The 12,191-nt window shown below is 48.1% G+C and overlaps 1 protein-coding gene across 1 annotated transcript in view; it reads right to left on the bottom strand.

Moving 5' to 3' along the window:
* Nucleotides 1–11,616, bottom strand: part of LOC139080882 (uncharacterized) — a 47,674-nt gene extending 36,058 nt beyond the window's left edge. The window contains exons 1-2 of the mRNA XM_070603374.1: nucleotides 11,511–11,616; nucleotides 10,811–11,197 (exon numbers count right to left, since the gene is read on the bottom strand). Of these exons, the coding sequence (XP_070459475.1) occupies nucleotides 10,811–11,197; nucleotides 11,511–11,616 (493 nt within the window). The remainder of the gene's footprint in view (nucleotides 1–10,810; nucleotides 11,198–11,510) is intronic.
* Between the last annotated feature and the right edge of the window lie 575 nt (nucleotides 11,617–12,191).

Genomic DNA, 12,191 nt, shown 5'->3' on the forward strand with positions numbered 1-12,191 from the left:
AAAGTGACAGTGCTGGGCATTCAAAACCACATAAAGAAAGTTTTGGTTTTTCTTCAATCAGAGCCCTGAACAGTTTTACGTGGTGCAGTAAAATGTGGTCATTTGGATATGATCCTTATCTCCACAGCTATAATGAAATAACTGCATGAGACACTATAGTCAGTGTTCTGATTTCTTGTAAGTTTCAAATACTGCATAAGTCAAGCCTTCATATTTCTTACAAAGACTTCTGCTCCTCAAGGGGAGAGACAATGTTTTGGAAGAAAGAAGGCTTTCAATAAACGTTTGTAGAGCTGCCTTCAGCTAACACCTGACACTGGATGGCAGTGAACGTCTATAAAAGGCAAATCAAGGGCCAAAGGCCCTTTCACCTCCCAACCACCCGCGCTTCCTACCCTCTATAGTAGTTTCCAATTGTTGCTATCACAAACTACCACATCCTTAGGGGCTTAAAACAACACATTTATTATCATATAGTTCTGTAGGTCAAAAGTCCAACACGGGTATCACAGGGCTAAAACCAAGGTGTCAGCAGGGCTGCATTCCTTTCTAAAGATTGTAGGGGAGAATGTTTTCTTGCCTTTTCTGGCTTCTCGAAGCTGCCTGCATTCCTTGGCTCACGTCCCCCTTTCTGTATCTTCAGAGTCAGCAATGGCCAGTCGAGTCTTTCTTAAATGGCATCACTGACATTGACTCTTGTGGCTCTCACTTCGATTTTTAAGGTCCCTTGTGATGACATTGGGCCCACCTAGATAATCCAGGAGAACCTCCCTATTTTATGGTCAGCCTTACTTCCATCTGCAACCTTGATCCTCCTTTGCCATGTAACATAACTATTCCCAGGTTCCAGGGATTAAGACATGCACATTGCTGGGGGCAATTATTTGCCTGCCACACCCTCTCAAAAAAATAACCAATGATAAATCCTCAAAGGCATGGCAGAGGAGTCAGAAGGAAGTCATGCATGCATTTCTTTATCATCCCCCTTTCTTCCTCCTTTGTTGTTTAATATTCTAAAGAGAGCTTTCCAGTACAAACTAAAGGTCAAACTATGAAAGTTTCCTAAATTCACAATAACCACTAGGTTTCCCTCCTGGATGAATTCTCAGGTATCTAGTAAGGCTCTAGGCTGGGGCATTTTCTAATATGACTCCAAAAGAAAAGTAAGCAATGATCTGTCACAAAAAGTTGTGTCATAGCAATGATACTTAAAGGAGTTTCTCTTCAGTATGAATTTTGAGATGCCAAGTAAGATGATCCCTCAGGCCAAATCTTCCCACAGCAGTTACATTCAAAAGGTCTCCCCTTAGTGTGAGTTATCTAATGGTGAGTAAGGTGGCGCACTAGCAAAAGGCCTTCCCACATCTCTTACAGGCATACTCCCCAGCACAAATCCTTTGGTGCTCAGCGAGGACTGAGCTGCAGCCAAATGCTTCCTAACACATTGCATTCCTAAGGCTTCTCACCAGTGTGAGTCCTCAGGTGCTGTATTAAGGAAGAGCTATGGCAAAAGGCTCCCCACATTCCTTGTACTCAAAGTGTGAGTTCTGTTATGCAAGAGAAAATGGAAGCATTGAGTGAAGGCTTGCCCACATTCTTTGTACTCATAGGGTTTATCCCCAGTGTGAATCCACAAGTGGTGCACGAAGTGTGATCTGCACTGGGAGGCCTTTTGACACTTGATACACTTGTATGGCTTGTCCCCACTGTGAATGATGTAGTGCTGGATGAGGGATCTGTTCTGGCAAATGGCTTTCCTACACTCAGTGCACACATAGGGCTTCTCTCCAATGTGAAGGTGCTGGTGCCACGTGACGTGTGACCCATGAATGAAGGCTGCCACACACTCAGTGCTCTCACAGGGCTTCCCATTATGCTTCCTCATGTGTCAAGTTAAGGAAGAGCTGTCACAGGGCACTCCTGCGTTGCTGCACTCAAAGGGTTTTTCTCTAGTGTGCATTATCTTATGCTAAACAAAAGCAGAGTGGCATGTGAAGGCCTTTCCACATTCACTTCTCTCATTGGGCTTCTTCCTAGCAGGGATGATAATGTCAAATGAAATGTGCTCTCTCGCTGAACTCTTTACGGCACTTTCTAGACTCACAGGGCTTCTTTGCAGCATGACTCTGCAGAGGTCAAACAAGGATGAAATTCCTTAAACCCTTCCCTGCAATCCTTGCATATGTAGAATTCCTCCCTGGATGAAGCCTGGTGTCTTTACCTGTTCGGATGGACCCCGTTCATAGGCAGTATCTCCTGGAGAGAATTGCTGCTGTGAACCCCTTGAGTGCATACTACCAGCTGTCCCCAAACTATGGCTTTCAAGGCTCATTTCCCTAGGGAAAGTCTTCTTCTGGAGGAGTGGCCATGGTCTCAGGCACCTCTCCTGCATTTCTGAAGGTCCTCGCCTGCTGATCCCTGGCTCACTCAACCCCCTGGAGGCTCCCTGAGTCAGTCGTCCCTGGAGTAAGGCTCCCTAAGGCACGGACAGCTGAGAAGTGCTAGGCTCTGCGGTGCCAGGTTTTGCTCAGTCACTTGAAGGGAATCTTGTACATAAAAGGAGGCTATTAGGATACAGACAGAGAGGAAGCAAAATTAACACTTCAGGAGAGAAAAGAAGATGAAAATAGTGTCTCTGCACCTGCTGTGTTCTGGCATTTCTGAAACCTATGTTTATCATTTCTTTTTTTCTGACCCTTGGACTCTTGACACCTTTAAAAGGAAATCCAGGAAGGAGGCTCAGACGGGACAGAGGGAGTGGAGTGGAAATGGCTTGTCGTGGTACAGAGTGGGGGTGAGTGGGCAGAGTAACGATGACACTGAGTGTGTCTGTTTTAGATCCAACAAAGGATGACTAATGTTGTGATGAGAGCACAGGGCAGTAGTGCCTATGAAGGCCCAGTGGGGAGTGAGAAGGAGATCAGGGGAGGCTTCCCAGAGGAGGTGTCCCAGAGCTGAATCCTGATGGGGAAGTAGGAGTTTCCAGATAGAATAAGGCGGGGGGCACTGCAGCCTGAGGAGACAGAGAGGACCGAAAAGCACGGGTCTAAATCAATTGGCAAAAGGCATCCCACAATAGTCAGAAATCTGCAGTAGGCAGATGACCTAGGCAGGACAATCATGCTAAAGAGAAAGCATTTTCTCTGGGGCCGGGGGAGAGGGGTAGCTCGTGGGGGTGGGTACTGCACCAGTCATCCTGTGACCCCGGTTAGGGAGCCAGCCTGAAAGACAGACACCTGGACCAGCAATAATCTTTACATCCTTGATGGCACTACCAACAAGGGTGCTGCCCCCTAAGGCTCCTGGCCAGGTGAGATAGTGAAAGTCCTTGAGGGGGAAGCCTGTTTGAGCTGGTCTTCTATCGCATGCAGCCAAATACACGCTGATCAATGCTGGGGGTGGAGGTCACAAGGACTCTTTAGAGCAGTAAGATGACACAGGACTCACAGACCACTCATTTATTCATTCATCAAAGTGTTCATGAGAGCTCACTACGTTTCCGACACTGTTCTAGGTGCTGGTGTTTCAGCAGTGAACAAATCAGACAAGGTCCTGGCTTTGTAGAATGTACATTCTATTGAGGAGAAAGGCAATAAACAGGCTAGTGAATTTTAAAGTCTATTTGAAAGCGTTGAGAGCTATGGAAGCACATAAAACCAGGGAGAGGGTTAGGGAAGGTGGAAAGGGGACTAAGCCCCAATAGGGTGATCAGCCAGGTGTTTGCATTATCTTACACTGGGTGCTTGTCTTAAAACAGGCCTAGTGTAAGGTGCTTTACAAGAACATTTTCATGTAATCCTCACCTAAACCCCAAGGGGTACTTTTATCATTCCATTTTATAGATGAGGAAACTGAGGCTCAGAGGTGAGAGAGAGAACTTAACAGAGGTCCCATGACTGATGGGTGGCAAAGGGTGGCCTGTGTCCATGTGTCCAACCTCCACTAACTGCCCAGGTTTTCCAGGCCGGAGTCACAGGGATTCAGGAAAGCATGAGGGTGAGGGCTATCTCCCCTCAGTGAGGAAGGACTAGAAATGCTGGCACACACCCCATTATGCCAGGGAAGGGGTGGAGCCCACCACGCTGACCCCCTGGGAGAGACGGCTTGGCGCTGAGGCCAGGGGAGCCCAGCCAGAGGGAGCCATTTGGCCATCTGGGACAAGGGAGCCCTCAGGTTTCTGTTCACTTCCTATTCAGACCAATTCCTTGGTAAATGGATGACCAGAGGTTGGGTGGGAAGATGTGGAGTATATTCATTTACTTTATTTAACACAAATGTAGCCAGTGCTTGCTATGTGCCCAGTTCTTTCCGAAGAGCTTTACAAATATGAATCTATTTTAATCCACATAATAATACAATTGGGCCAGTACTACTACTGTCCCTCTCACAGAGGAAGAGACTGAGGCCTAGACAGGTTCAATAACACGCTCCACGTCTCACAGCTAGTTAAGTGGCAGTGCCAAGATTTGCACTGAGACTCCCGAGTACAGGTGCTTAATTTGCCATGCTGACATGGGAATTTTAATCCCAGCAACAACACCAAAACTAACATTATGGGGTGTTACCAAGACTCAGGAACTGAGCCAAGCAATTTAAATGCATTCATAAACTTCACTTAAGTGTATGGACTAATCTGGAGAAGAAGTGACATAATTAACATATTGAGTCCCATCACTCCACAACATGGTATAGGTCTTCATTGATCCAAGGCTCGCTTAGCTCCTCAGCAATGGATTACACCGTCCGTCCTTCCTGCTGTAGGCCCTGTACTAAATAATTCTATTTCTGGTTTTTCTCAGAGCATCCTCAGGAAGCAGGTGTTGTGATAGGCCCCATTTTGTCAATGAAGGCACTGAAGCTCAGGACATAAACTGATTTGTCATAGGGCACACCTGGAAATGGTGACAGTGGCCAAGCCAAGACTGGAGCCCAGGTATGTTTCTGGTGTCTGTGATGTTTATCCACAGAGCCACATGACAGGAGTCCAGAAGGTGCCAGGTCCAGGCATGATGATGATGATGATGACGCTGATGACAATATCAATCATAATCAATCATGATCACAGTAGGGATCATAATTGGTGACCCACACAGTCAGTGAGCAGAATGCTCTGTTCCAAGCTTTCGCATACATTAATCTATTTGCCCTGGCAACAGCCCTGTGAATTAGATACTATATTACCCCATCTTACCAGTGAGGAACCTGAGGCACAGAGAGGTTAAGTACCTTGCCCAGGGTCACAGAGTTCATGAGTAACAGAGCTGGAATTTGACCCCAGGCAGTCTGGCTCCAGATCCTGAGGTCCTGAGTACTACACGAAGGAGGAAACCTCTCAGAACTCAGTGCCAGGCCAGCAGCCTTGGAGAAAGTGGGCTGTGGAGATGAAGGGAGGTGAGTGGGAGGATTTACTCCTCGAAAATAGGGGCCAGTGAGAGTGGATAACATGGTGATTTCCAGACTCGGGCATTTCATGAACCGGTAAAAAATAAAACCTGGGACACCCACACAGTTATTTGGTCAATTAAGGACATTTATTCAGACATCATGGATCACCTACTCTCAGCAATATTTCACAAAAGAAAGGACTTTTAAAACCGAGGAATGCAGAGGACATGATCTCAAAATCAAGGGCCATCTTCTAAATTAAGACTCACTGCATTGGCCGAATTTTCCTTCATTGCCCAGGACTGAGATGCCAGGACAATGAAATGAGTGGAGCATGGACAGCACCCAGAGCAGGCTTGATATGTGGTCAGCACTGACGGCATGGTAGTCGCTTCTCTTTATATTGACCCACAAGGGAAGGGGAAATAGGAACCACTTTCTCAGGTTGTCCGTCAATGCCATTTGGCGATGTGTCTATGCTCCCTCTACAATCATCTTCCATATCAATGGAGGATCTTTGCCCATGTTCAGAAAACAAGGGATGACCTGTTGGCAGCTGGCAACAACTGAGCTTTTAACTTTTAACTGCAACTGTGTTTTCTTTTGAAAGATATCGAGTAACAGTGATGGTAAATGTCTTCTGGGTACCTGTCTGACTCATCCTCCTCCTTGGAGAACAGCTCATCTCCAAGGGTTCCTGCTGTGTGGGCTGTAGGGACCCCCCATCCACCATGCTGGGCCAGCCAGCTTCCCTCTTGTGGAAATCTGGGATAAGGGTCTCAGACTGGGGCCAGCCTGTTATGGGCACTGGGGTGAGAAGTCAAGGGAAATGCAGGCTCAGGTGGCCATTTCCTGCCTCAAGGACACCCACACAGGAAAGTCCAACTGCAGAGAGAGGTTGAGTAAAGATGGAAAACCTGCAGAGAAAAGTAGAGGCAAGGAATCTGCAGGCCTTAGAAAGAGAACTGGGGCAGTCAATTCCAGCCTAAAACTCGCTGAAGCAGAAAGAGCCAATTGGCAGAGAGTGGCATGAACAGACACAAAGAGAGAAGCCATCACAAGGGACCGCAAGGCCAGGACATATCGTGGGTCCCTTCAGTTCTTGATTTAAGTGTCTCACGTGGCCCAGCTGGACATTTTGCCCTTGACTTCTGCAATATATCCCTGTTCCCTGCTAATAAATTTTCCCTTTGTTTCAAACTGTTTTGAAGGGGACTCTGATTCTAGCGCCAGCAATCCCTGGTAGAGACATAGGAAGAGCAGGCAGAATGGGAGACATAAACAAGGCAAGAGCTGTGGGGAGGAGGGAGGGCAGATCCCCATGCTTCTGGGCTAGCCAGGCCTGGCATGTGAGGGAAGAATGAAGGAGGCTGCAGACGCCCTAAGGGGGCATAGGTGAGGACCTGCCCAGAGAGAGCAGGGCGTCCAGGTCTGCAGCATTACCTCCTGGTACAGGGCCCTTTGGGCTCGGTCCTCTGGGCCAGGACCTCTGAGTGAAGGTCATGGCACATCCTCAAAGGTCACCAATCCATAGAAAGTCAAGGAGAGGCAGGGGTGTTGGCCTTGTGGCTACAGGATGGGACTCAGTCACTGAAAAAGATCCAGAGGGTCCCAAGATCCAAATCACTATGCACCTCCTGAGGGCCTAGCTCTGTGCTGGGCCTAAGGGGGAGGTGGATGCTGCCATTGCACAGAATGCAATCATGGCAGAGGGAAAAGTCTTCTACAGGGGAAGCTATTGGAGAATGACACAAGACAATGACAAGTCCCCATGTCCTGAGAGGAGCAGACAGTAAGCACTTGAGGACATCAGAGGAAGGAGGAAATAATGTTAACAATCATAACACCAATACTGGTAGCAGCGTAAATAGCAGCAGCTGCTGAGTCTTACCGGTCCTCACTGTGTGCCTGGCTCCATGCTGAGCACTTTACATGCCATATTAAAGTGATTAAATGTCCCCAGCACTGAAGCCAGACTCCTAGGTCTGGATCCAGCTTCTTCAATCTGACACTTGCCAGCTGTGCGACCTTGGGGATGTCACTTCATTTCTCTGAGCAGTGATTTCTGCAACAAGACACTCACAGTTCCCACTTCAGCAGGCTGTTGTGAGAATGAAGGAGGAAATGTTCATAAGCAAACACTGGAAGATCTAGCACATGTCTGTGCTCAGTGTGTTTTTGATACTTGTATCAATCCTCCCACAGCCCTTGAGGGCAACACTATTGTCATTTCCATGTTACTGTCACTGTGCTGAGGCTCAGGCCAAGTCAAGCAGAGTCACAGGTCTAAGAAGCCGTGACGGGTACCCAGGTCCCTGTGGTTCAGGCTCTGTGTGCATACCCCCATACTCCTCCATCACCACAGTGCAGGTGGGATGAACGTCCAGCCAACAATCTCAGTCTTGCCCTCCAGGACCTGTCTCTGCAGATGGAGGGGCCCTCAGCAACCACAGGCCCTCTCATGCCTCCTGGAACAATCTATATCCCTGCCTTTCCCCATGTGGTTTCCTCTGCCTGGAATGCCCGCTATGGTCTCCTCAGTCCTAAGCCTAAACCCCCTCTGCAAAGTTGACTTTAGGTGTCACTCCCAGGCCTTGCCAGCCCACCGTGGGTGTCATCATGGTTAAGAGTAGAAGCTCTGGTGGGTGACATACTGGGTTTGAGTTTCTGCTACTTAAGAGCTGTGTGACCTTGGATAGGTAACTTAACTTCTCTGAGCCTCAAGTCTCCTTCTATGAAGTAAGTATAATAATAGAATTTAATTGCAAGCAGGTGAGAGTTAAATGAGGCGGTACATAATAACTGGACCTCTGTGCATATCAAGGGCTCAGTGAAGGCCAACACTTACGGCGTTTTGTTATTAGTATTTTTCCTATTTACTCCCTCAGCAATCTGGAAAAGCTCAATCCAGCCTGCATCTTTGCTTTTATAAATGTGCCAAATTCCTGGCACAAAAATGCCAAAATGAGGGCAGGCAGGAACAGGGGCTGTTTTAGCTAGAACTGCCAGGAAAGAAAGGCCTCTTCAAAGAGGTGACGTGTGAGCAGAGCCTGGAAAGATGTGAAAGGGCAGCCAAGGAGAGATGTAGTGAGTGTACCAGTCAGAGAGGACTCTGAAGGCAAAGGTTGGGAAGTGGGAAAGAGGCTGGCACTTTCAGGCTGGCATGGCTGGATGGCAGTGAGCAAGGGAAGAATAGGAGACAAGGTCAGAGATGGTCCTCCTGGACAGATGGGATGGGACCTTGCAAGGCTTGGTAGGGAGGTTGGGTTTATTCTAAGAGTGATGGGAGCCTGTGGTGGAGAGGATCATTTACTCATTTACAGAGACCTGTTACAGACCAGCACTGCTCTCTAGGCCTGGGAATAGAGAACGAACAGGAGTTCACGTTCCAGGCTTGGAGACAGATCATCCAAAGGAGCGAAATAAATGATCAAGAGAATCCTGAAGACAACAAAATAAGAGTGAGGAGACAAGAGAGATTGAGGGCAGTTTTCCATGGGCACCCAAGGAAGGCTTCTGGGAGGAGGAGACACTGGGGTGAGCCTGGAATGAAATGAGGGATGGAGCCATGTGGACAAGTAATGAAGAAGTAAGGCAAGTCCTGACCGCGATCAGGGCTATGATGAGAGTAAAGAGAACAACTGCTAAGAGTTAACTAGGCCTGGTGTATGTTTACATTCAAAGGGACACCTTGGTTCAAATGACAGTGCTGCCTCATGCCAGCTGCTTGGACTTGCAGAAAGACTCAATCTCTCTGTGCCTCGATGTCCTCATTTGTCAAATGGGCAGATGGTACCCATTTCATAGGGCAGTTTGGTGTCAAACACTTTAGTACATGTCAATTGCTGAGTATCAGCTTTTACTGTCCACAGGATTAACACTTCTGTAAATGTTCTCAGTGCAAACAAGGTGACAAGCTTTTGAAAATATGAGTGGCTTACCCACGTTTTAAGCATTTAAGAGAATGTGATATTTAATACTTATTTTAATCAAATGTTTAGAGGTATAGTAACTTTTCAAACAATTACTAAGAATTTGCATAAATTTAACTAGTTAAATCCATGAATTTTAAATTTCTACTGTGTGTTTTTATTTAGATAAATGTTTAAAGAAGCAATTATTTCAGAAATAAATAAGTAAATCTGGGGGTGGGTTTGAGCAGGCCAGTGGGAGGCAGCCTGCCTGCCGTCCTGCAGTCAGCTCTCCTGAAGGCAAACCTGCTCAGGGAAGCACATGGGAACATTGGCTCATCCCTCCTGCCGAGGGCTGGGAGAGCTGGACGAGCTGACACACCCTTGCCCTGGTCTGCTCCACCCACCTGACTCTTCTCTTGCTCACCGGGAGTAACACAAGGTCCTGCTGAACCCACAGGATACATACACCATCCTACAGCTCTGGCTCCTTACCCAGTACAGGCCTCTCTCCCCTCTGGAGGCAGCCTCAGGGATGCCCATTCCCTGTGCCTGCCTTCCAGCCCTTCCCTCCCTCTCACTTCAGGCCCATTTGAAATAACAACCCTAAGATTCCCTCTCCCAAATATGATCCTCAGGCTACACCCTGGTCCAGATATAAAGCCCTCTTGGGAATCCTGAGCGTACACCCCTCCAGGAACTGCAGACTTGCATGTTCAGCGGTACATGTGACATGGGAACACGCACACACACACACTTCTGGAACATCTCAGAATCACCCAGTCCAAATTCTAACCTGTAAGCTTCCTCAGCAACCCGCTCCTTCCGCCCAACATCTCCACTTCCATTCTCCCAGATGCTCAGCAAAACAAAAAAGAAAGAATGAAAAAGAAACAAACAAAAAACATTCAGGGTAGTCCTTCACTCCCTACTTTCGGTCACAGCATCCCCGAGGGCTCTATCCTTAAGCTCTATCTGGAATCGGGTTATTTTGCCCTCCCCTACTGCCATCACTCTGGTCTGGACGCCATTATAACTCTCCTGGAGTTTAATTGCAGCAGCCTCTTCATGGGTCTCCCTCCAACCCCCAGTCTCCCCTGAGCCATCTTTGGGAAACTTAAAATCCTAACCTAGATTGTGTCCCTGTTCTGTTCACAACTCCCCATGGCTAGTAACGCCCTAGGAATGAAGGTCCAGCTCTTCAGGTTGCCATTCCACGTATGGCTCCTCCCCTCACGCTCCATTCCTTGCAGGCGCCACACAGATCCTAGGTTTCCCCCCATGCTCCCGACTCAGTCGCACATCCAAGCCTTTGCACTTGCTGGTCCCTCTGCCTGCAACTCTCCCATATCTTCTCACTGGCTGTCAGAAACAGGGACCCCACTCACGAGTACCCCACTGTCCTGGACACAGCCGCCTGGGCTTCAGTGACCTGAGCAGGCGCCCTCATTCGGGGCTTTAGGATTCGGAGGTGGGGGTCGGGTCGCGTGACGACGGGGGATGGCAGCACCCACCTGCGCCGGGTCCAACAGCGCAGCCGCCGCCCTCTGAGCCCGTGGGCGGAGCGAGCGGCGGGGGATAAGGGAGGGGGCGGGGAGACACCGAGTGGCGACGCTGCAGAGCCTCGAAGTTGCCTCTGTGCGATGAGGACAAGGCTTTCTCTCCCGTCACGTCGGGTATGAGACAGCGCTCCAGAGCCTCTGATCCGGTGCACCAACCCAAGAACAGATAAGATAACCGCCAGGAACACAACGCCAGAAGTCCCGCCCTTGAGTGGCGCGTAATGCACGGACCGTCCCTCTCCAGTTCTTCATTGGCCCAGTGACACTTATGCTTACGGTGGAGACCCTTCTGGGTAATGTAGTTCCTCCAGCGCCAGGCAGAGGCCAAGGGTCTGGGAGCTAACAAACTTTATCTCATTCCATACGGGTAGCCTAAGGGTTTAGTCAGTTTTGTGAATGTCAGCGTTTTCAGTCAGGGACAAGAGAAAAGACTTCAGACAGGACCATGGTGGTGAAGATGGCAGAGACATGCCCAATAGTCCTGAATCAGGTAGACAAGGTGGCTCCTGCCTCTGGTTCCCTCAGAAAAAACCCTCTCCTATGTATAATTAGAGATTATGTTCCAAATCAGCGAGCAACACTCTTTTATCCAGATGTTTCTTACTCCGCATCCTGAGACATATTCAATTCCTTTTAGCAATATGAGACCTACCTGGAAAAAAAGTGCCATTTCCTGTGGGGATAGTGGCTGCAGTGGCCACAGTCACCATATGTGGAAAGGAGTCGGCTGAACCCTGAGCAAAAGTTTGGGACACCATGATCTCATCTCCTTGCTGAGAAATGATTATAATTTCACCTGAAATTTCACTGATAGCATCTGCATAGGGAGTTGAGGTTATCTCAGAAAAATGGTTGTACTTAGTTAAAGCTACTAATAATGACTATGTAGTTATTCTAAGATAGTGGCAGAAATAGCCCTGGGTAAACATGTCTGTGACATATGAAAAAGGTTTGGATCTCCTTGAAGTTTGACCAGGAAACAATGAAGTCAGAGAAGCTGAGGACATGGTTTCACTGGAAACTTGGCTACTCTGAGGCGTTGACTCTCTTGAAGTACTAATTTTTTTAAATGTTCTTGAGAACCCTGAGCAATACCAACTTGAAAAGAGAGGCAAAGTGGGAATTCAGAAAGAGTTTTCAGAATGGTAATGACCAAGTGCTCACACACTTACTCATAAGTAACCCACTGGTTTGACCAAACGTTAGTTAGCTTCTCTCTGCTCCACAGACCCCCAAGTTTTGGCTCACTCTCAGGCTTGAGGAAGCACTAAGATGTAGCTCATCCCAGGCTATTCACAAGAGAAACATTTCCTGTTAAACTGCCCCAATCATG

Source organism: Equus przewalskii, chromosome X, assembly GCF_037783145.1.
Source record: "Equus przewalskii isolate Varuska chromosome X, EquPr2, whole genome shotgun sequence".
In the NCBI taxonomy this organism is placed as follows: domain Eukaryota; kingdom Metazoa; phylum Chordata; class Mammalia; order Perissodactyla; family Equidae; genus Equus; species Equus przewalskii.